The 24232-nt window shown below is 37.2% G+C and overlaps 1 protein-coding gene across 8 annotated transcripts in view; it reads left to right on the top strand.

Annotated features, from left to right (window-relative positions):
* The first annotated feature begins 2496 nt into the window (after positions 1-2496).
* The window catches only part of Cadm1 (cell adhesion molecule 1), a 331083-nt gene continuing 309347 nt past the window's right edge, over positions 2497-24232 (top strand). For all 8 annotated transcript variants that reach the window (XM_033764354.1, XM_033764352.1, XM_033764350.1 and 5 more), the window contains exon 1: positions 2497-2566. In XM_033764354.1, coding sequence (XP_033620245.1) covers positions 2512-2566 — 55 coding nt within the window. In that variant the 5' untranslated portion in view covers positions 2497-2511. The remainder of the gene's footprint in view (positions 2567-24232) is intronic.

The raw sequence follows: 24232 nt of genomic DNA, 5'->3' as shown, positions 1-24232 counted from the left end.
ATTTGCCCAGGGCGGCTCTGCACACCCGGCGACTTCCCCGAAGACGCCGCGCGCTCGGCAGGAGCTCGGTGTGTGGCTGCCTGTGTGCCGGGCGCGTTGGCGCGTTCGGGAAAGAAGAGGGCAGTGTTTGCATTTGCTAACAAAAGGGAGCTGGAGCTGTTCCCCTGCGGAGAGGCCGGCTGTGCTGCACCCTGCTTCCCTTCCCGCCACCTCCCCGCGCTCAGCAGCCGCACGGCCTAACCCGGAGCAACAAGTGGCAGAGGGCGCCGAGAGCTCAGCCCCCACCTGCGGAGCCCCCGGCCCGGCGTGCGTACTGCTGTGGACACCATGACTCTCCGGGGGCTCCTCTCGGCTGGGCTGTGTCTTTTGTTTACACGCTAGAGGACACACAGTTATGTAAACACCGCAGGAAACACGCTGTAGGAAATGAGGGGGAATAACGGGGTGCTAGCTCTGAATTTTGGGGGTGCTGAGTTGATTCTCTCCCCCCAGACTGTCTTGCAGAGGAGCTCGGTTCGGGGAACCTATTAGGGTTGTAGGGGTGGGAACCTGGCAGCAGCTTCAATTCCAGTGTTGAGCATTTTTCTTTCTTCCATCCCACACTGTCTCCGGGTGTTGTTTATGTGTTCTTCCTCTGTGAATTCTTAATTTGTGAGTTACGAGATAATTGGGTTCAACCGATGCCGGTGTGGTTACAACTTCATTTCAGGCGATGCCACTGACTGGAAGGGTTCGAGAAAATGTTCCTGAAAGAGATCGCTGGTGCTGCTGCATTGTAAAAAGCGCCAGTGTCAGTTAAACGTGAGCGTGAGTAAAGGCTCGGTAACTGGCGCATAATAGAAGCAACAATAGACTTGTATTGGCTGCAAAAAAGGGGGGGATGGTGTTCGTGGTGGGGCGCGCTGGTCGGGTATTGCCTTCCCACTAAAAATGGGAGCCATGCTTTGCCGCTTGGCAGCAGAGTAGGATTAGATTATTCCTCCCCTGTCAAGCCTGCTCATTGAAGGCTCCGGGTAGTAACAACAGTACTATATTTGTAACTATCTCTCTGCGAGAAGTTGCCTTCCCAGCGAGGGAGATGGGCTGACTTAGGAGCGGTCTGGAACTCAACCGTGCATGTCAAAGCTACAAGAAAATTCTGTTGCCAGTTACCATGGAAGCAGCTTCTTGCTCTTGTGTACATCCCTGTTTGTAGTCTGGTTATCAGATTGTGTTCAAATTAGGAAGTAATTGGGTTTGATTTGTAGTGAGAGGATAAGAGGACTTTAATTTTTTTTTCTTTGAATGCATGCTTTTTATGTGGTGAATTTGAGAGAGGTTTTGACCCAACCTTTGGTCCTTTGCTCTGGAAGGGTAAATTTCAGGTGGACTCCCGGGGACTTTTCTTCTCTAGTCCTCTTAGTTTGAGCTTTCTCAGAGGCCTCCACTTCCCACTACAGGGGAAACCTGTTGGTGCTGTCTCTGACTTAATTACGCGGGTTTCATTTACATCCTTGCCTTTAAAGTGAACTCTGGCCATTGTGCAGGGGTTCCGGATTGTTTCCTCCTGTAATTGATGCTCTCTATCGTACCCCAACCCCCCAAATCTCCTCACAACCCTCCTGCGGTGTTTGGAAGAAATGGATGTTAATGAAATGCAGCCAAAATGGGATTGCCGAGGCTATGTTCATCATGCCTGTTTCATTGAAAGCCCATGCATAATGTTTTGGATCCCAAAAGAACCAGTGGTAGGTCACCCACACACACACCTTTTTTCTGGATCAGAGAAGATGGCTGATGGGTGGGGGAATTGGGTGGTGGTGACTGCAAGCCCAGGGCTGAGTTTTGCTTGCCGAAGCCTGTTGGGTCTTGCATACCAGGGACAGGGACTTTTACAAAAGTGCCGCCCTGCTATTGTTGCCTTTCCCTGCATCAAATTGAATAGCCACAGGAGGGACTTGCACTTGCCTGTGATGGCTTCGATAAAATATCCCTCATTAATGCCACTTTATATTTACAGTGTGTCATTGGAGACACACAAGGCTTCATTTAGTGACTTGTGTGACGAGCGAGACAAGCTTGCATTATTTGCCTGGGACATTTTGGAGGAACAAGAGACCCATTGAGCGATCTTTTGAAATGAACAAATACGAAAAAGGGGGGAATAAAAGAGCAGGCAGTTCTCTGGAACAAAGAGCTTTATTCATATGGATGTTGTACATGCTTTATCCACTTTTCCCCAATGGCCCTCCTGGTAAAGAGGAGTGGGACAGGGAAGACGACAACAGGCAGGACACTTTTCGCTTCCCTTCTCACTTCCTGACTTCATATTCTTATCATCGGTGTGGGTCCTTGACTCACTGCTTGCTCCTTTCTCTCCACTCTATCTGAAATCCCAGAAGATAACGGGTTCCTGGGTTTCAAAAGGAGACTTGCAGTCCTTTCTCCTAGCACTGAATTTATCTGAAGAAAGTGTTTGCTACCTGTTGAGATTGATGATCGTTGGAAGATATATTGGTTGAAAGGAAAGAGATGTCACTTTTCTATGACATGTGTCAAGAAGTGGTTGAAAGTGAATGTCAGATAGGTAAGATGCCTTACAATTATAACATTAGCCTTACTATTTTTATTTTTAAAGAAATGCTGTGAAAATTCAAAATTTTCATTATCATTAATGGCATTTTGAAATTTTTGTGACTTTTTCCTACCCCTGGTACATTTTAATCTCATACATAAGTGAATTTTTATAAATCTATGGCCTATATTGCTGTATGAATTTTTAGGCTTTAAAATTGATAATATTGCTATGAATATAAACTGTCTTATTCTCTTTGGGTTTCTGTGTATGACATTTTAATGCCTAATTGGCCACTTAGAATTTACATTTTAAAAATGGTGTTTTGGTGTGTGTCTAACAAAAGGCTCATTTTCATGGGGGGGAATTTCTAAAATGGGGCCAAACTAATTGATGCTGTGATTTGAATGGAAATTGACCAGCATATGAAGACAATTGATAAGAAATAAATCCAAAGGATTAAAGTGCTGTATACCTTTCTTGGGAAGAATAGTACTGACCATTACGCTGGGCATTTTTAACAGAAAATCCGGCACAGAAAGGAGAAATCACACAGCGACATCTGTTGCAGAATTGAAAATTTGCTGCTTTGAGTTATAAGCAATTAGTCCGGAATAAGCACCTAATGGTATCAGTGTGTTATGCGTATTGATACAGATATGCATATATGCACATTATTCAAAACTCACCTACATACAGTCTTCATAATCATGTTAAAAAGTATTTAATAGAAAATGTAGCATCAGTCTTAAAGCTCTTTTACAAAATATTAGAGATTCTTGTGGGGTTTTTGAAAGGGGGTACATACTAGAAATCATTTTGTGAGATCTTTTTTATTTTGAAGTTGATATCCAGAGAGGGAAAGACCTTGCTCTCAGCTGAATTGAGGCTGAGTTAGCTGTATATTCTGTTTGGGCACAGGTTCCTTAATTTCTAGCCAGTGGACCTTCGGTTAAACCTTTTGGCAGGGATGTGCAGTCAGAGATATGGATTGTGAAAGGATGATACCTTGGCTGAAAATATTTTGTATTCCAAAGGTAGCATGATTAATTATTGCTCTTGGTCATACACCCATGGATCAGAAGGAACGAATTGTGGAAAGAAAGTACCAGGTCTGTAATGTTGTCTTTGGTGTTGACAAATGATTCTGAAACCTCTGGACTCTATTTGGCAGCCAACACTCGAATATAGTCCTGAGCACCTTCATAAGGGAGGACACCAGCTTTGTGTTGCTGTGATAAGTCAGATATGTGAAAATTCAGTTTCAGAAGATTCAGGTTTTTAAGATTTTTGTCTTTTCAAGGATTTTAAAAGTAAATCTGGTTCTGAGTAACTAAGGAAAAAGGAAGCATTCTTAAGAACAAGAACAAAGCTTGACTTTTTTTTTAAAGCAGGTCCTTGTCCTTTGTCATTAAAAGAGAAAAACTGCAAAAAAAATTTTGTTTTTTGGAGAAAAATTATTTTTTGCCACATGGCTTTATACTGGTAATATTTTCTTTTGTTCTATTTTCTTATTGTTTTTTTCAAATATAGACAAAAGTGGAAAGAATGCCATATTTAACCCTGTATGCAAATCATCAAGTTTAAATAGTTACCTATCCTGGCCAGTCTTCTCTGTTTCTTCTTCCTAGGTTATTTTAAACAGTTGTTGGAAATCCTATAATTTTGTGTTCAGTTACTTCAGAATGAATCTTTAGGATACAGCCCCTTTTCCCCCACTCATAATTATGGTATTATCTGAATGTACATATTCTTAACTGGATATACAGAATTTTTACCCTATCCGTGCTTTTCTAAGAGGCGAAATGAAAGGTTGTCACAGTGGGTAATGTCAAAGCAGAAACTAGCAAAGCCAGGGCAAGATTACTACTTGCGCTGAAGAGACTTTGCCTTTGGTTTAGTTTATTTTGAGCAAGGTTTTGTTTGGATTGGATAAGATGAGTTTTATTGTTGTGTAAATATGGTTGTGTAAATATGCAGTAATTGTAGCTAATCCTTCCACTGTGGCCTGCGTTCATGGCAAGATTGGCCATTGCCAGTTGTTCTGTAATGAGCACCCTCCTTCCCAGGAATTCTGTAGGAAAGGCATATTCTAGTTTGACAGCTGTGAGATGCCCCATTCATGTGTTCATCTTCATAGGCCTCCATGGTATAAATGCTTTTGCATTTTGTGAATATATTGCTTGAAAGAAAAAAAGTCTTTTCTCGTTTCTAAATGGCTATGTGCTGATTTCAGCCTGTATTCCATAACTGATCAAAATTCCTTCTTTGGCATGGGATAGTCACACAAGAAGCTGTAAGTAGTTAAGCCTTATTTTTGTGGTTTGGGAGTGAGGGGTGTTGGGAAGAGAAAAGGGTTATTACTTTTATTTCTCAATATTTGCCCCATTGATTTAAAATCTGAATTTTAAGTTTCAGCTAGATGTGTTTGGAATGCTTTAGTGTTAATTTTTGAACGTCTTTGGTTTTTTTCCGAAAATAGGTTGGTTCAATTTTTCAAGGTTTGTGAAATGTGAAGTTTTTTTTTTTCCCCTTTTGAAAGAGGCTGTTTTTCAAATGTTTTATTTACTGTGGCCTATAAATCTAAATCATTTGGTTTTTTGGTTTAGCCAAACAGGAGGTGATGTTGAGGGGTCGGAGCAGCATTGGCCAGGTGACCCCTCCCCCATGGCAAGCTGGCCACTACACAGGAAATGCACAAAGGAATTTGTGCATCTACAATCTGGGCAGTGCCACCAAAATGGAATAAAAAGCCTTTGTTTGGAAACCATCAACGAAGGAAGAAACCCACTGGAATGTTTGTAATTACAAGTGGCACCACTTCGCTTAAATTTCTGAAGCCACAGTTTCTTTTTCAGAGATGGAAATTGCAGGCTCTAGCTCGCAGCTGGTGTTGTGGTAAAAATGGGCAGTTTCTCTTTGAAGGTCTTCCCGTGCTGGTCTTCCAAAGCTTTAGTGCATTTGGCCATGATTAGGATTAGAAATAAAGGGAGATGTAGGTACAGACACACACACACACACACACACACACACACACACACACACACACACAAACATATTTGCATGACTATAATGATGTGTGACCTTCATTGTCACTCAAAAGAGAAACTTGATGTTAAGGTTGAGAGAAAGCAAGTGCCAAAAAAGACCTGTTATGACTTACAGGTATCTTGAATGAGATGATTATCTTAAGGAGAATGTGGAAAAGGTGGAAAATTTTATCTGTTAGTAGATAATTTTACTGGAATATAGTTAGTTGACCCAACATTTTTTCTAGATACTTCAGAAATGTTAAATAGGCTTGAAATGAAAGTGCTGTGATATGTATTTAAATGCTACTCAGTATTTGAAGTTGATATTCCAGTGACATGGACTTTTAAAAATGCCTAGAATAAGTGTCTGGCTCTTGGCAGACTTTCTTGGGAAGGTAGACTCTTTAATTCCTCTTTAGCTGTCTAGCACTGGACAGCATTGTCAAGTTGGAATGAAGTTATGCCATCCCTGGAGTGGGTGGAGGACAGCCTGCCTCCACCAAAAGACTCCCAGTGTCCATACCATATCTCCACTTGACAGTTAAGGTGTCAAAAATGGAATCTTTCATCTTTCTGCCATAGGTGTCTACTTTTCTCAAAGTCTCCATTACTGTAAGTGACACCATCATCATCCTAGTCTCCAAGCCCCCTAAATTTGGAGTCTTTTTTTCCTCTTTAATTTTTATTCTTTGAACTAAAGTTAAACGGGGCTGATTATTTCTCTACAACATTCTCTGAAAACTTCAGTGACATTTCAAAACTGTGTTTTACCAACATAAGCTTGCTAGCCAGTTCCCCCACCCCATCTTTAATCTGCTGGTCAGAAAGTCCTCAAGTCCATCCACTATTGTTCTCACTTTTTTCTGGACAGGCTCATGCTGCTTCCCTTCAGAAACCTAATCTCAAATTCTTACTTTCATCAAATTCAGACTCTAAACTGTTTTGTTTTCAGGTGGTTCCTTCCTCAGTTGTTCTTGAATTTCCTAATTGCTTTCATTCCTTATTATTTTTCAGTCTAATCTGATGGGACTGAAAAGGGACGATTCTCCAGTCAAACTGAGGAAGAAAGTGGTTCTGCCCAAGAGCCTTGAGCTGGATGCCCTTGCATAAAGCTTACTCTTTGTTTTGTTTGTTTGTTTGTCTTTTTTTGATACCAGGGATCGAACTCTGACCTTGCACTTGCCAGGCAGATGGTGGAACCGCTGAGCTAAATCCCTGGCCCCCTCTCCATTTTTTTCTTTACCTGTCTTGGTTTATAGGTGAAGGATACCCGATTCTCCTTGCTTACCTTGAGAATAAACACCTTCCCTTTACATCCTTCAATTTAACTGACACATACTAAAATATATGTCCACACAAGCATTTCTTTTTCAGCTTTGCAGGTGAATACATAATATGCTTTATGCTGAAATAAAATGTCATTATAATGGCTGTGATTTTAATGAAAATTGTAAATTTTGGAATGTTAAAAATGTATTGTGGTGATTTCATAGAACCAATTTGAATACTAAAGCCTAAAAATGCGATAATTGACTTAACAAATTATGAGCTGGCAGAATAAGACTTTCAAACAAAAAGTTAAGTCCTTTAGAAATAGGAAGACTTTTTAAGGGTTAAAGTTAGAGTTAGGGTGCCTCGTGTGGACATGCTGACTTGGCAAGAGATCAGCCCCTCTGAAGATGATCCATGGGATGCCAGCTTACTGGTGGGTGTAGATCTGGTGGATGTAGGTAATAAGAAAAACCTACTTGGAGAAATAGGAGATGTGTTCTCAAGCCCAGGCCTTATTCTGTAGTGTTTTGAACATATTTGCAGCATTGTGGCAGGTCAGTGAGTTTGGTTGCATTTTGGTAGGTAATACAGAATGTGAATTATCATTGGCTTAAGAAACAAATGAACAAAAATCTTTGTTCAGTCTAACTGCTAAACTTGTTATCTTAATCAAGGCCTTTATGTAGTTTTACTATCTGCTGTAGTTCTCTTTTTTTTCTTTCTTTGTCTGGTACCTTTCTCCTTCAGAGTTCAGTTCTTGCTAGCAGAAAAAGGTTGTTAGGCAGCATGTACAGTGGTATAGCAATTTGACTGTCTTAGAGAATTTGGGACACTCTTGGGGAAGTTATATATATGAGAACATAGTGTGCATTTGTCTCCTTGCAGAATATGCCAAGTTACTCAGACTTTTGAACTCATCAGCTTCACTATTCTCCTGAAAGAATAGGATCCATTTCTCTGGTAGAAACCCTTATTTAAACAACGAAAACTTCAAAGATAGGGAGAGGGGAAAAAAAAAAAAACAAGTTAATTTCGTACTAAATTACTGCTCAAATGGTTTTATCTCTTAAAAGGTTCAAGTAGAGATTATCTTAAATGACACTGAATTTCACTTTTCCTTGTGCCTGTCTTGTGAGCATGCATCCTTGTGAAGAGGTCCTGGTCCATTCTCTTTAGTTTTGTTAGTATAATCATATGAATGGTCATTGCTGTTTCATTTCCCTTTCGTAAAGCAAATCTCTCCCCTCAGTAGGCCAGGTTGGCTAGCAGAATACCCCGTTCAAGTTACAGAGCAGTGAAATCTAGTGCTTTACTCATGAGTGAAGAACAAAAACAGCCTACCTGATTGCATGACAAAAATCAAGTCATATATGTTTAAGTAGGAAGTTTTATCTATCATCTTTATTAAAATAACTACTATCAAGTCATGGGGGTTATTTCTCTGGCTACTACTACGTAATTAAACCTCTCATGTTTGGAATTACTGGAAAAATATGTTGAAAGGATTAATTCAGGATACACTCAATTTGCTGTATATTAAAATGGAAAATATTTTGGAAATTGAGTGGAATCATTTAGTAGCTGGAATAAACTGACAAGACTAAATCTAGCCATCAGGCATTTTAACACTGGGAAGACTTTATTATTTTACTTACTTTCTATCATTTACATATTATATTTATTAAGCGATGGTTTCTGTAACCTGTATGCACTTGGTAGAAAAATAAACATTTAAAGTAACTTTAAAGTTAAGTGTCTGTTTTTATACCAGGCACTGTGTTAAGCACATTTCTGTTTTTCAGAAGGTTGTTGTCTGTTGTTTCTTAACTTTTACTTTGAGAAACTTCAAAAATCAGTAAAGTTGAAAGAAGGGTGTGACAATGAATGCTTTTATTTACCTTTCTTAAATTCAACAGTGAGCATCATGTCCATTCGCTGTATCTCTGTATCTAGATAACATATACATGCATGCATATTTTTTTTCTTAACCATAGGAACACAAGTAGCAGGGATCATGATACTTTATCTTTTATTATTTCTGTATGTCTACCTCATGATTGGGTCTTTTTTCTTGTGTAACTCAGCACCAGCATTACATTAAAATTTAACTTTGCTTTAATACTATCTAGTATCAAGGACATGCTCCATTTTTTCAGTTGCCCCATTAGTGTTCCTCATAATATTTTTTTTTTGATCCCTGCAATCCAGAATCCATCAGAGATCACACATTGTGTTTGGTTTTCATATTGCTAGTCTCCTTTAATCTAGAAACATTACTCTGCTTCCCACTTTTTCTCATAAAAGGGTTTTAAAGAATTGTCTTTCTTTTGGTCTTGATGTTTTCATGAGTACAGATCTGTTGTTCTGTAGAATAGTCTATGGTTCTACAGATTGATTATTTCCTCATAACTTGGTTAAGATTAAGCATCTTTCATGAGAATACTGAATAGCTGATGTTGACATCTAAGGGTTTTAAAGAATTGTCTTTCTTTTGGTCTTGACATTTTCATGAGTACAGATCTATTGTTCTGTAGAATAGTCTGTGGTTCTACAGATTGATTATTTCCTCATAACTTCGTTAAGATTAAGCATCTTTCATGAGAATACCAAATAGCTGATGGTGACATCTTCCTGTTACATCTTATCAAAGGGGACACAATTTTCAATTTGCCCTACTATTGATTTGATCCCTTAGTTTGTTTGGGTAGATTACAGATCTGTCCATTTTTGTCCCTTTTAAAACATTTTTCTTGGCTTTATTAGTACATGTTCACAGTACATAATGATTACATTCATCGTGAGGAGTTGCTACATGGACATAACACGTCTTCATTCTTTTTTCATCTTCTCTCTTCCATGTCACTAATGGTTTTAATGTATTTATATATATATTAATGTATTTATATCTATCTATATTTAATGTATTCACTTAAATCATGAATTCATACAGATGTCTTCAGTCCCAGTCTAACATTCCCAGGGTTGTTTCTTTCCATCTCCCATTCCTTATTTTTATCATCTGTCCCCTGTTGAAAATCTTGTTCTCAGACACATGAATATCTTATTAATACAAAATAGTTTTGAATTACTCTACCAAGATACCTGTAGACAAAAAATTTACCAAGTAAATTTCAGGGTTTTTTTTTTGTTTTTGCCTTCTTTTTGTTTTAAAATAGATCCTACTGAGACTTGACGATTGTGTTCACAAGTTCCCAGGCTAGTTCCTTCTATGTCTATTTGTGTGAACAATTAATTACATAGGATCAATTGTTTGTTTATATACAATTTCAATTTTTCTCTATTGTTGCTTTTTTTTTGTACATATAAATCATGAACATGAGCCAAAAATGCCCTATATTTTCTGCTCCATTCCCACCTTTCCTTTAATAGCAACATTTACTCATTTTGTACAGCCATTCTATTAAAAAACAACCATGTTGTTTTCTTTTTATATTTTTACACAAACATATTAATATCTGTTTGTACCTTTTCTCCGTATTTGACAAATCTTAGTTTCCTATATTTACTTTGATGATTTCTTGTCTTTTGACTTTATTTTATTATAGAAGCCAATTATTGTACTATCTTTTGTTCTCTTTGAGTGGTGGGAAGAATTCTGTGTACTTTTTTTGTTTTAGTTCACTAAATACTTGCCAGATAAAGATTGATCCTTTTCATATTAATGTTTGTCTCTAATGTTTAAAAACCAGGCCACAACCAGTCCATCTTTTAACTTTTGTTTTATCCTTCTCCTCTTCAAATAAATTGATAGGTGTATGTCTTATGTCTTAGTTCTTCCCATTTTCCTTATTTTGTATAACATACTCCAGAGTGTTAAGATATATTTTGCATAGCTGAGATATGTTTGGCATGTAAACCTCAGACTGTGTTCTAATATTTCCTGTTGGATATCTGAGTTTGGAACTGCCACAGTTATCTCAGATAATATGAATGAGATAACAGCAACTATAATTTGTTTAGTGTCTTCATTTATGATCTCATTAATCCTCAGTGTTACCTTGTAAGTCATTACCACTGGTCATTTTACAGATGAGGAAACTGAGAGGTTGATAGGTTTCTTGTCCAAGAAGCACAGATAGTGTCAGGACTAGGATCTGAGCTGCACATCTATGTTCAGAACTCAAACTTTTAAATACTTAACTCTATTTTCCTAAATTAAGATTTCTCAAACTGAACTTACCATTAGTTCTCCTTATTCTTCTCTCTATCCCGTATTTCATATCCTAATGCAAGGTACAATATCCCACCCATGAGTTAAATAAATCTGGAACACTCCTTCCATACTAACTTCTCTTTTTGATAGCAGCTAAGTCCTGCCCATCTTCATTTTACAGATGAGGGAAGTAGACTTAAACTAATATAACAGCCCTTACTTGGTCCATTTAACTCAAGCTTCATTCCTTATAATGCAATTTTTTTTTTTTTTTTGTACTGGGGATCGAACTTGGGCCCTTGTGCTTGCAAGGCAGCTAAATCCCCGGCCTTATAATGCATTCTTAATACTTTTTCTAGACAGATCTTTTTAAAATGCCTATTATATTGTCTCTTTCTAGCATAAAATCCTTAAGTGTATTCTTGGTACCTTACAAGTGAAGCTTACTGTCTTTCAGCTTGGCCTACAGTTTTTCATCACCTGTCTTGTCTTCCAGCTCATCTCTTGCCAACTCTCCACATTTTAGGACTGCTAAAGTAAATGTGTTCCAGATGCCTGAAGCACACTTATCTCTATGGCTGATCTGTACATGTCTTTTGGAATCCTGTTCGAGCACCAATTCTTTGTGGAGACTTCCAAGACCATTGAGGCTACTTAGATTTCATTTTGTGTGCTCTTCTTTTTCCTATACTTTTTTTCTGATGGAGAATCTTCTTCCTGTCAAACATTCTTCTCAAAATTGCCTGAGTCAACTCTATATCTAATACATATTTTATTTCTGTCCAGCTTGTTTCCACCAGCCGAAATGTCTGCCTTCTATCTTTCATGTGAGTGTATGTTTACACATTTACTTCATCCAATTTAGATACCTATTTGTTTTATAAAATTAAATATGTGTCTTATATGTAATTAAATTTAATTTCCTATATTTTAAATAATACATGTACTTTTTTCTTTTTTTTGCAATGGAGATTAAAATCATAGTCTTCTGCATATGTACTAAGCATGTGCTCCACCACTGAGTCACACCCCAGTAGCCCCATGTTTAAATCTTATACATACATAAATAAATACATATAAATATATAATATACACACACACACACACACACAAACACACACATACACACACATGCATGCATATATAAAAGCCTAAGGGCAGTGTTTCTTTTTCAAGTCTTACATAATTTTTCCAGCCAGAATATGTTTTCAACTTTCATTTTTTATTCATTTTTGTATCCTTAACAGCACAGAACCCAAGGCATAGCACCTATGCATAACACATGCTCAACCAATATTTATTGAACCAATGAGTGAATTGATGAGGTATCCATTAAATCACTTTTCATCTTTTTAGCATAGTGTGAATTGAAAACATGAATCTGATTTAGAACTGAAGACCAATTTAAAAATTAATCACCCCAAAGATTGTTTATTCAGTTGCCATTTTCCTGTTACACAATATGATTTCAATATGTATGTATCCTATCCTTTTTCATTTGTTGTGAGTACTTGTAGTTGGATTATATAATTTGCACTAGGCCTTATTGTTTGTGAATTTAATTTAGTGGTTGTCTTATCAATTTTTAGGACTGTAATTCTTAAAAGTTGATCCCTCATAATGGACAAAGAGATATCAATATGCCTGATTTTTGCAAGGACTTGACTTCTAGTGTTTGTTTATACTTGGTTGTTGGGAAATCACTGGAGAGATTTAAGCTACCAACTCAGATAAGGGAATCTCTTTCCATTTATTTAGTCACTCCATAGTTCTGGGATAGCTGGACTTTGAGTCATTGCAAGGGCCATATCAGCAGTTTAGAGTTGAGTTAGCAAACCACGAAACTTATCTTTCAGGCCATCTGCTCCTCTTTACCTCAGCTTTCATGAGAGTCTTGTCTTCAAACTGAGATATATTCTCAGAGGGGTAGTGAACATAGGGAAATTTAAACCTTGGAGTAACAGTTTTTCTTGTACAGTAATAAAGATGTATGTGGAGTCAGTGTCTACAGAATCAAAAAATAGATCACAGTAATCAGATCAAACATGAGAAATGGCTTGTTGCTGTGTTTTAAAAAATGCGATGGGTAAGGCAGTCTGTTTTATAGAGATGCTTCTACTATTTGGTGACTATATAGTTGGTACAAAATAAGACTGGCAAAATGAAGCTTGTAAAGTTGTGTATAACTGATCTTGTTTTAAACAAAAATTTCCTTTTGGCCTTATGTGGAAGATGGGAAAGATTTTGTGTGCAGGTAGAGAGGAGTGTGTATTTGGTAATACGAATACCTGTTTAAGTTAGAAGTTTGGAGTTTGTTCTTTTTTTGTGCATGTAGATGTGGAGCCATTCTAAGCAGAGTTTATTGCTGTAATATTTTTTAAAAGCATTTGTAGCACTGATATATCTGTGACCTTGTGAAGGCATTTTTGAGAAGTAGGGGTGGCTAGCCCTTTTTCTCAGTGTCATAAATGATGCCTACTCAATAACTCTACCTTACCAACAGTCTCGGGAGGGGGAAGAGTGCTTATGGTAAGTTGTTTTTTAAGGCTTATTTCTAAAGCATAGGCACATCCAGGTATTTAGATTTCTCTTCTTCCTGCCTACTGCATGCATCCAATCTTGTTGTGTTTGGTGTTTTAAATAATTTGAATTATGGAGAATCATAGTATTTTATCTATGCTTCTTTTGTAGCTATATCATTCTGTATTGTCTTAGATTACACAATTTGCATTCTTCAGCTGAGTGGATTGGATTGTGAGTGGATTGTTGCAATTAGTTGAGATTTTGAGAGGAATGGCATATCTTCTTTTATTTCTACGGTATGCCATATGCCTTTTCTTGGTAGACATTTTTCTTTTGGTACCGGGGATCAAATTCAGGACCTTACACTTGTCAGGCAGGCATGGCTCCACTGAGCTATATCCCTTGACTTGGTAGATATTTTTCCAGGAATTTATTTTTAAGAAATCGTTTTTAAATTACCAGTTTAAACCCTTTCCTTATACTATAACTCTGGATAAATACAGCCTTAACAGTGTGAACTACTATCAAGTAAATATGATTTGATGGCAATAGTCAAGAAAAATTATGTCTTCAAAATACAAATTTTGTCAGTGTGTTTATATATAGTACACAATTGGTATTATTCAAGAAGAAGAGATGAGTTAATCAATTTCTTTTAGAATTAAGTGGCTAATACTTCAAGCATCCCATTTAAAAACAATTACATCTAGATCCTGTCTGCAGGATTGCTTATTTCATTATTCTGGTCATTTGCATGAAAACAAGTTGATGATTCTTTAAATAACCTGTCTGTTCAGTTTTCTTTTGATCCTGAATTGTTATTCCTCAAGCATTATATTCCATTCATGCAGTTGCATGAGTCAGATCTAGAAAGTTAGGATTTCAGTTTATAGTAGTAGCAGATTTTTTTTATCTTTTTAAAACCAAAAATGATCTCCCATTTTCATATTAATTTATGTGTGATTGTATCTCTTTATCCTGGTTTCATAAGGTGGGTGAATACAGAGTTCTATTTTAATAGAATATTTTCAAGATTTTAGGATTTTTTAAAAATGAGGTCATCATCTTCAAGATTTTGACCTGAACTTTTCATGAACTAAGCAAGAAAAAAATAGATAAAAAGATGAATGTATAATGTATTTATAATGGAATAACTGATCAAAGTTAAATTTATTTTATGACATTTGTCTGGTGCTGGCTTCCAAAGCGCACTACCATTTCAACATTAGAAACTCCACATTTATATATTGGCTTTCTTCAAATGATTGACTTTGTAAAAATGTTTTGTTTTGTTTTTAAAAGGTTTGAACCAGTCAAGTAAACAGAATAATTTCTTCAAGTTCACAACTACAAGGCGAGAAGGAATGAAGCTAAGTTTATTAGGAGACCACGCCATTAACACAGAATGCGTATTTGCATGAACTCTCCTCTCTTTGTATTCTCCCCGGGGTCCAAGAAAGTGTGACTATGATCACCACAGAAAACTGCAGAACGAACTGAGATTTTTGATTATTGGCATCAGTCTTTCCATCAGAGGCATTTTAAGGATGCAACTACCTTAGAGTTTGGGTGTTTCAAAGGCTTTTCATTTAAATGAGATCTTGCCAGCATAGAGGACTTTTCTACTGAGAAACAGGTAACGAAGGACATTCCACATTGAGGAGAAACAGAGGAATAAAGACTTACAGGTAGAAAAACTGAAACGGCCAGTGAGAGATGGGATGAGTAAAAGATAATCTGCAGCTGGATTATAGAAAAACTTGGAATGTCAGGCTTAGTTTAAATTCAGGAAGTCACTGGGAGCTATTAAAGGTTTTTTTGAGCAGTGAAGTAAAGTCAGTTTCATGTTCAGAAATGTAAATCTGTATTTAGAAATTGAGAGATTAGAAGTGGAAAGACGGATTTGGGGGTATAATAGTTAAAATAATGTTAATTGAAAATTTGAACTAGAGCAGTAAAGAAGGAATGGGGGTTGACTTGAATGGATTTTGTGGCTGACCAGAGAATGGAGATTGAGGGAAAATAGAGAATAGAAATGAAGTTGTATTTTTGTTTTTGAACCGGAGTGACTAGAAGAATGGCTACTCTAATTAACATTAGTAAAAATATTATATGGAGAATCTAGTACAGGAAGTGCATGAGCTTGCTTTTGGGTATATTACACGTAAGCAATCATAGGAACACGCAGGTGGAGGTATTTAGAAGTTTTTTTTTTCAGCTTTAATTGAGTTTATTGGTACATTTTAGGGATACAGTACAGTTGCATTCATTGTTGGGATCTTGTTCCTCTACATGACAAGTTTTGGTTCTCATTTTTTCCTCTTGTCCCTGCCCTCCCTCACCCCCTCCTCCCCTCCCCATCTACAAACACTTTATTTCCATCTTTTCATTATCTCACATTTTTTTCTTTTCCCTTATTACCCTTCCCCTACCCATCCCACCTTCCCTACACCTTTAGCTCCTTTCTTCCCATTTCTCAATGTCAGTAATCTTATTAGGATCTTCTGTATTAGTTTCTCTGGTGTGAATAATCTGCAGTAATATACAAAGTATTTTTGATATTGGTACTGGCACTTAGGAAAGAAGTTGAGAATAGAGGTATAGATGAGGATTTGAAAATTACCTGCAAGGGGTGATAGCTAAAGTACTGTGTAATGCTCTTACTCAGTTGCTTATTTAATACACATTGATGGAATTGTCCAGTGTGTATAAAATATTCTGGAATGTGCTAGAGATTGAGCAGGATTATATAGATTGTATGGCAGATCCTGAAGGACGGTGTGTAGAGGTAGAACCTTAAGGCAAGTATTTGAGGAAAGGGTAAAGAATCCTTGGTAAATACACCAGGAATAACTAGTCAGAGGATCATGCAAGTAATGTGGAAGAAGGCAGGAGTAGCAGATAGGGATTGAACAGGTGGGATGTGGGATGGAAGTTACCTGAGGGGAGAGTATTGTTTTAGAAGTGAGTGAATTAGGAGGAGTTTATGTAAGCAAATGAAATTAGACTGAAGTGATTTAGCCATTTATGTGGCTAGGATATGGCAATGCTAGAACCAGATTCCAGATGTTTTGTTTTAGTCCATTTTTTTATCAAAGTACACCAGTATACCAGACTGTCTTTACATGATATAAGGAGAGTCTGTACAACCTGTCTGTATCACTTAAAATGTTTCTAAATTGATCGTTGAGGTTGTGGTATTGAATAAAGAGCAAATTAGTGAACCTCACAACTGTCCTTATATTTTATGTCATGAATGACAGCTTTGGCAGGCTTAGGTGTGGAGAAAGGATAGGTGGAGGCTGTTTTTCTGAAAGTACACTGCTTGCATAACTGGCACCAGAACACAAAAACAAATCCTAGACTAGCGCAGGGAGCACTTTCAGGATGGCAGGAAGAATCTAGGTCAGCTTAAAGGCAACTCCTTTTATTTAGGTAGATTAAATCTGCCACCCTGGTTTTCAGCATGCTGTGCAAAGTCCAGAAAGACTATGCATGGTTCTTGTTATTGTCTGTTTTCTGGTGCAGTAATGGAATACACAGGACCATGTAATTTATAAAGAAAGGACATTTATTTTGATTTATCATTCTAGAGGGCCAAAAGCAAGATGCTAGCTGGCATCTATATAGTTTCTGGTGAATGCCTCATGGTGGAAGGGCAAATGGTCATGCAAGGAAGAGGCAAAATATGTGGGGTACATGTAGTGGTAAGTTTGCTCACACACATAAGAACCGATCCATTCCCATGATACCCAATCCAGTCTTGTGAGAAGATATTAATCTCTCTTCACGACCTCACATCCCAGGACCACTACATTAGCAACCAAATGTCAACATAAATTCTGGTGAGGACAGCCGATAGCAGTTCCTTAGCACATATTATTAGGGGCATCATTGAATTAAACTGATATGTAGGAGCATTTGATCTGAAGTTGAATAGAGAGAGTGCTAACAGTATGCTGAGTAGTAGTATGGATTTCCTTAATTTTTAAGGATACATCTTTGTGGGCTTTTCACTTATTGTGTTTAGGAGATAACTGATCTTGTATAAAGGTAGAATCTTGTAAAAGTAGAATGATAAAAAACTAGTGTAATTCTGTGACAGATCTCTGGAACCTGTGCTTGGTGGCCTTGCTTGCTTTCTCTAGCTATGCCTCTCTAGTATTGTCTGATAGCCCTTTCTGGGATGGTAGAAATATTCTATATCTGGCTGTGGAGTTTAGAAACCAGTAGTGATTAGCCAATAAAAAAATTAAGACGCCAAATCTCATTTTTATCAGCATGCACCAGGGAGGGGAGGTTGGAAGAGGGGTTTTGTTGATATTCAATTGAAATTCAGTGTATTATGGGTATCCAAATTGTGAAATTTTCTCTACTTTTTTCTTGCTTTCTTTGGTCTGAAAGCCTGTGAATATTTTAATTGTCCCTTCATTTGAAAAATTATCCCTTTTGGCCTTAGGAGGGATATGGCTCATCCAGTGCATAGATTAATAGCTCTAGCTTTGTCCTTAGGGAGCTAAATCTTGAAGGTTACCATTACATGACTGTATTGCCGTATGCCAATTCATATTGTTTTTTTTTTTAATGCTGAAATTGAGTGAAATGTGAAAAAAACATTATTCATTTTAAATAGTTTTGACTGCCAGGTTAATGCGTCTCTTAAGCAGAGCTTCATGAGGTCTGGCCATAGTAACTGCTTTTAACTTGATTTAAAGTTCTTAAACATTCTGAATTGCTTCACCTAATCTTTTTATACTGAACGTACAATTTTCAGGCTCTTCTTTATTTTCAAATCCATAACTGACAGCTGCTCAACACCTCATTCAAATAGTTGTAAGAGTTTTAGAGAAAAGTTGGGACAGACAGGATTTACTGACATCAGTTGGAATGAGATATTACGGATTTAAAGATGATAGAGAAGGAGAGAAAAAAATATACAATAATTATTGCATGGTCCCTGCTTTCCCAATGTCTGGGATTTGAAGTCTAATAACCAAAAAGCTCAGGGGTACAGAGGACATTTGAGTTAACTTTCAAATCTTAAAATAAGGAATAAAATTTCATTTGAGAACAAATTTTTCTACATCCCATTTGTTTTATTACATTTATAACATATGAATGCACAGCATTGTGTATATACCAAAACTTCAGTACCATATATTTTTTATTGCACAAACCTCTCACAGATCCAATGAACTGACACTGTAGGGGATTCTATGGTGTCTAGTGCATAGCAGGTATTTCCTACGTGAAATTAACCTTTTTTATGAGAGAAATAACATCATGTATTCTTCTACGCAAGAAAGTTGTAAGCTACGGTGAATATTACGAAGCTTTAGAATAGCCTGTTTATCCAAGAGTTAAAACAAATGTGACTGGATATTTTGTCCTTTGCTAGTACTGCCTTTTGAATAAATGTTTTGTGTGTATGCATGCATGTATGCGAATGTGCGTGGGCACGTGTGCGTGCATGTGTGTATTACCTATTATGTACTGCTAAATAATGCCTTGATAAATAGCACTAGACTTGCCAAGATTCATTATATAGGATCTCTTCCTTCAAGGGATTTATATTTTAGACTCTTGTGAAGGTGACAGTAAAAATAATATGTGCTAAGAACCATAGTACTTAAAGAGGGCTCTAGAACAGTATCTAACTCAGGATGGATATTTTAGAGTTAGAAAATACATTCAGGGGGTTCTTTGTGTTGGGGTTTGAAAAATATATAGGAGAGAGCTAGATAGATGCTGTGAGTAGTTTTTTCCAGGTAGAAAGATGATATGTGGAAAAATATGGAAACATAGATAAATGTGAAATTGGTCAGGGAGGCTGAGACCAGAAGTAGGAGAATAGTTAGGAAGAAGCTCTGGAAGATCAGCTGAGATGATGAAAGCCTTGACTGAAGTATTTGTTAGGCAGGTTGGGAGAAAATTGATTTCAGGGCGTGTTTAAGAAGGTAGAATTACATTACTGATGGAGGGAGGGAAGAGAGAAAGAATAGTCAAAGTTAGTGGTCAGCTTCTGGCTTGGCCACCTTGGTGGGTGATAGGTCAGCTAGTAGAGGTAGGGACTTTGGAAGGTGAACAGACTTGGTGGTTAAGGATAAAAGTGTGTGACTCTGGAGAGGCTGAGTTTGAGGCACATCCAAGTAAGAGGCAGAAGCACTTCACAGCACACCTTCGTAACCATGGTCATGGGTAAGATTTTTCCTAAGACTGTGCTCTGGGTAAGAAAAGGAAGAGAGCTAAGGACAGAACCTATGGAAACCGTTACACTTAAAAGTAGGCAGAAGATGATAAACTAGTGAAAGGGATGAAGACCAGGAAAGGCTTGTCTTAGCATCTAGGCAAGAAAAAGAATCCAAGTCAAGGAGCAAGCAACAGTGTCCTAGAATACAAGGAGGTCAGAGAGGTAAAGGAGCTGCTTATGGCTGTAGGGCTTAGGCATTTATGGGGGAGCTCCGCAGCAGCAGGGAGTGTGGCAATCTAATGGCAGTGGGCGGGGCAACAGGAAGTACACAGTAAGTGGCAATATTGTGGACAAGTGATTGTGAGAGGTTGGCAGATGAAGGAGAAGGAGGTAGAAATAAGATAGAGTACTAAGGGAAATTTTATGTATGTTTTAAATCAAGGAGACCTGATTATATAAGAGGTAGTACAGAGTGAGATGGAAGATGAAAGAGTGGGAGTCGACCGCTGACTAAGGCAAGCGTGAGGCTTAGGAGGAGGCAGTTGTGGGCATAGTAGGAGAGGCCATTTCTTTCTTCTAGGATGGAGTTAATGGGAAAGACCTTCAGAAGGATGAGTGTAGTAAGATTGTATATTTCAGGGCTAAGGACAAGAGGGAGGGAAGAGAATGGGAAGGAGGGAGTGAGGACCTCTTGGGAATGCAGCAGACCATGTTATACTTGGTGATGGTGAGGAAGCTGGAGGGATAGCTGGGAAGGTTTGAAATATCCTTTGAGGGAACCAGAAGAATGTAGAGAGCACCCACTGAGGGTGGAACCTCATTTTGCAGTGTCCTCAGTCTTCTTGGTTGTTGATTGTCAGCAGCAAACTGAAACGTCCCTCTTCCCCATACTACCTTGGTACTGCTGAGGTGTCCTTGATGTCTTTGTTCCCTTTCAGAGAAGGCAGGTCATTGTGATATGAAGTGTAGAGCTGAAGGGGACTTGAGAGAGCATAGAGACTAACCTCATTTTGTGAATGAAGAACTAGAAGCAGAAAAGTGAAGTGACTTATTCAAGTAAATCCAAAGCCAGGGCTAAGCCTCAGACCTCTGATTTGTAGCCCAGGGCTCACTTTGTTCCCTTGCTGCCTCCTTGATAAGGATTATGAATAAATCCCACTGGTTATAAATGCTCTTTAATTTCTTATTTTGGACACTGGGAATTACACACCATTTTGTTTCATTTGCAGTTCTTTTCTCTTCCTGGCCAGGTTCAAGCAGGAGTAATTGTATTCTAGAATGCTAATGATAAGTAAACTTATGTATTTTTTTTTTCCAAAGTGGAAGTGATACTTGAGTAGATGAGAATATTTTGGGATTTTAAGGTAGAACTTAATACTGAAGTGTTTGGAATTTCTCTTATAAACGTTCTAATTTTAAAAATAATGTGGAATTATTCACTTATTTATTGATTCTTTCATTTATAATTTATTTCAAAAATATCTGTTAGTGGGCTGGGGATTTAGCTCAGTGGTTCCAGTGCCTGCCTCAGCAATGCAAGGACCTAAGTTCGATCCCCAGTACCGGAAAAAAAAAAAAAAATCTGTTAGACCTCAGGCATTATGATGATACAGTACCATAGAATTCTCCGTATCTGTCTGTTGAGAATTGGAACTTGTATTAATATCCCCTCCATCCAGTGTATCAAGTTTGATAAGGTAACTTGTGAATGCTTCTTTTAGTTCTGCCATCCAAGTCCTTAGCTGAGGCAAGAACTGAGAAGCAGATAATAGTATGTCTGTTGGATAAACATGGATTTGGCAGGAGTGATTTAGTGTGGAACAGGGACCCTTAATTAATTATCATTGTTTATAATGCATTTTCTCCTTTGTATCCAAGAATGAGACTAATTCAGCAATTCGATTGATAAATAAAACATAAAAGGTCAGTTATGGTTGCCCTGGCAACTATACTTCTCAGCAAGTATTTTGTTTGGTATGAACTATGTCCTGGGTGATTTACTGGAAATCAGACTCTGAATGTCATGACTTTTTGTATTTAAATTTCTTAGGCATTCATTTAGAAGTGACAATTTTTTAGTTTTTTTTTTTTATTGGGCTGGGTTCTGAAGCCGTATGTGTGATGGGGATCCTTGTGTTTTTTTCTTTTTTTGGAAGACAAGCAGGAAACTGTGATTACAGTGAATCTATTTGAGTTTATAAAGAACATCCAAGTCTAAAGTGGGATTTAACCATATAATGACAGTTCAGTCCACAACAGACCACATAATGGTGGTCCCATAAAATTATAATGCAACTGAAAAGTTGCTATTAACATCAGAGTGCTTGTGGTGCTGCTGGTATAAACTTGCCTACTCTGCTGCCAGTCATATACATATACACACATACTGTAGTATATATGTACATGCAAAGTATAGCATATATAATTATGCAAAGCAGATAGTACTTATGATAATAAATAACACTGGTTTATGTATTTACTGTACTATTTATTATTATTTCAGAGTGTGTATCTTATAAAATATACTGTAAAACAGTATGCTGTATTTATGCCAGCAGCAACCTAGTGCAACTCATATTTGCTGCCATCCTTTCACTGCATCACTTTTCTTTTCTCTTGTGCTTGATTTAATCTTGTGTTGTTTTGTTTGTTATGGCCCTAAGAGCAATGAGCTGTTCTGTACACACACATGCACACCAAGGCACACACACACATTATACAGTATATGGCCTAGTTAGGGATGCCGAACCTTTTAGAGCTTTCAGTGATAACAAACAGCCCACTGGGGCATGCATGCCATAGGTTCGCCAGCATTGGGTTGGTTGTATAATACTGCATATACGCTTTCTGAAGTTCACACAATGATGAAATTAGCTAATGACAATGTTTCTAGGAACGTATCCCTATCATTAAGTGACACGTGGCCTTATTTGAATTTTTGTGATCTGTGAGATTTCGTAAAGCTGCAATATTTTATATAGAATTTCGATAAAGGATACTTTCTAATAAGTAATAATAAGCACTACATTAACCCTTACCTTTTGACTTAATTTCTGTGCAATTGCTTTCAAGTAGAATAAATTAATTACCAAAAAAGTATTAATGATGAAAATCAAAATAAGCAGTTAGAGAAACTGCTATCTTCTTGGAGATTCATGGTAGTTTGAGTTAAAGTTAAGTGAACGATTGAAAATAAATCTAGTTTATTCTTTGATCCCCCCAAAAAACCTGCATGTTAAACTACAGAAATAATTTTACAAATGTACACATAAAAGCTTAGAAACGTATAATTCCTACATTGTTTTCAATAGCAAATAATTGAAAATAATTCAAATGTCCATCAGTAGGGACTGGCTAAATAAATATGGTCAGTCCACATAATGGGAATTCTTTATGGCCGTTTAAAAAATGTAGCTATATATCTATTGACATAAAAAGTTTTACAGGATGTATCAGCAGGTAAAGAAAAACGCATCACAGAATATTGGAAATCTAGATAATCCTAAGTATTTTTATTATAATTAATGTATAATTCCATTAATATTCATTTAAAATTTGAAGAACAAACATAAAGCTCTTAACAGTTGTTATCTCTGGATAGTAGGATTATAAGAACTTTTCCTTTCAAAGTTATATTTGCATATTGTTTGAAATTTTTTAAATGAACATGGGTTACCTTTGTAATTAGAGAAGAAGGAAAGATACAGAGCCTGCTATTTGAAAGGTATTAAAAAATCAGTTGAAATGAGCTCTGAATATAAGCACATTAGGCTCCTGGAAGCCTTTGTTGACTGTTTTTGTGTAGGTGCCTGGAGTTTGAAGAGGTTTGTATTCATGTTTCTTGAACCATTGTATTGATTTTTAACCCTTTCCTAGATGTCTGCCATCTGTTTTGTTTCTTCACATTTCAGTTGTTTACCGAGCATCTTTTTTTTTTTTTTTTTTTTTTTTTTTTTTTTTTTAGATTATGTCTTTACCAAGCATCTTGTTTTGTTACTGAATATCCTTTGATGGGCTTTGCTTTTTTCCTTAAAGCATTATTGGTATCCTGAACACTGGATTTAAAAAATTTTTAAATGTTAACCTCTATATATGAAGGGATTTAGGAATGGAATTTTGGATCCTTAGGACTTCATCTAGATACAATATTCTGGATCCTGACTCTATGGTACCAAATGTGCAGGTTTCTCCTTTTGTATTTCTGTGTATCTGGACCCTGGCTACAGCAGCAATCTGGAGAAGACACTTCTCTGGTGCAGCCAGTCTGTCTTGCAGAGGAGTCATCAGTGCAAATAGGATTAGGAAGAAAATGCACATGGGCCAGCCGTTTATTGCCATTTTCAATGTCTAAGATCAGTTTATTAGCATACAGAGTGGAGCAGAAATCACTGTTTCAGGCCCTTGCTGTGAGGTTTACTGTTTTGGTACCATGATGATATCTGTTAGGATAAAAATGTATCATAGGGTCACAGTGTTGACATCATGGA

This window comes from Fukomys damarensis, unplaced genomic scaffold (assembly GCF_012274545.1).
Source record: "Fukomys damarensis isolate Sample0158 unplaced genomic scaffold, DMR_v1.0_HiC HiC_scaffold_16, whole genome shotgun sequence".
Taxonomy (NCBI): Eukaryota; Metazoa; Chordata; class Mammalia; order Rodentia; family Bathyergidae; genus Fukomys; species Fukomys damarensis.
Note: the sequence above shows the minus strand (reverse complement) of the source record. Positions and strands in the feature narration are given on the sequence as shown.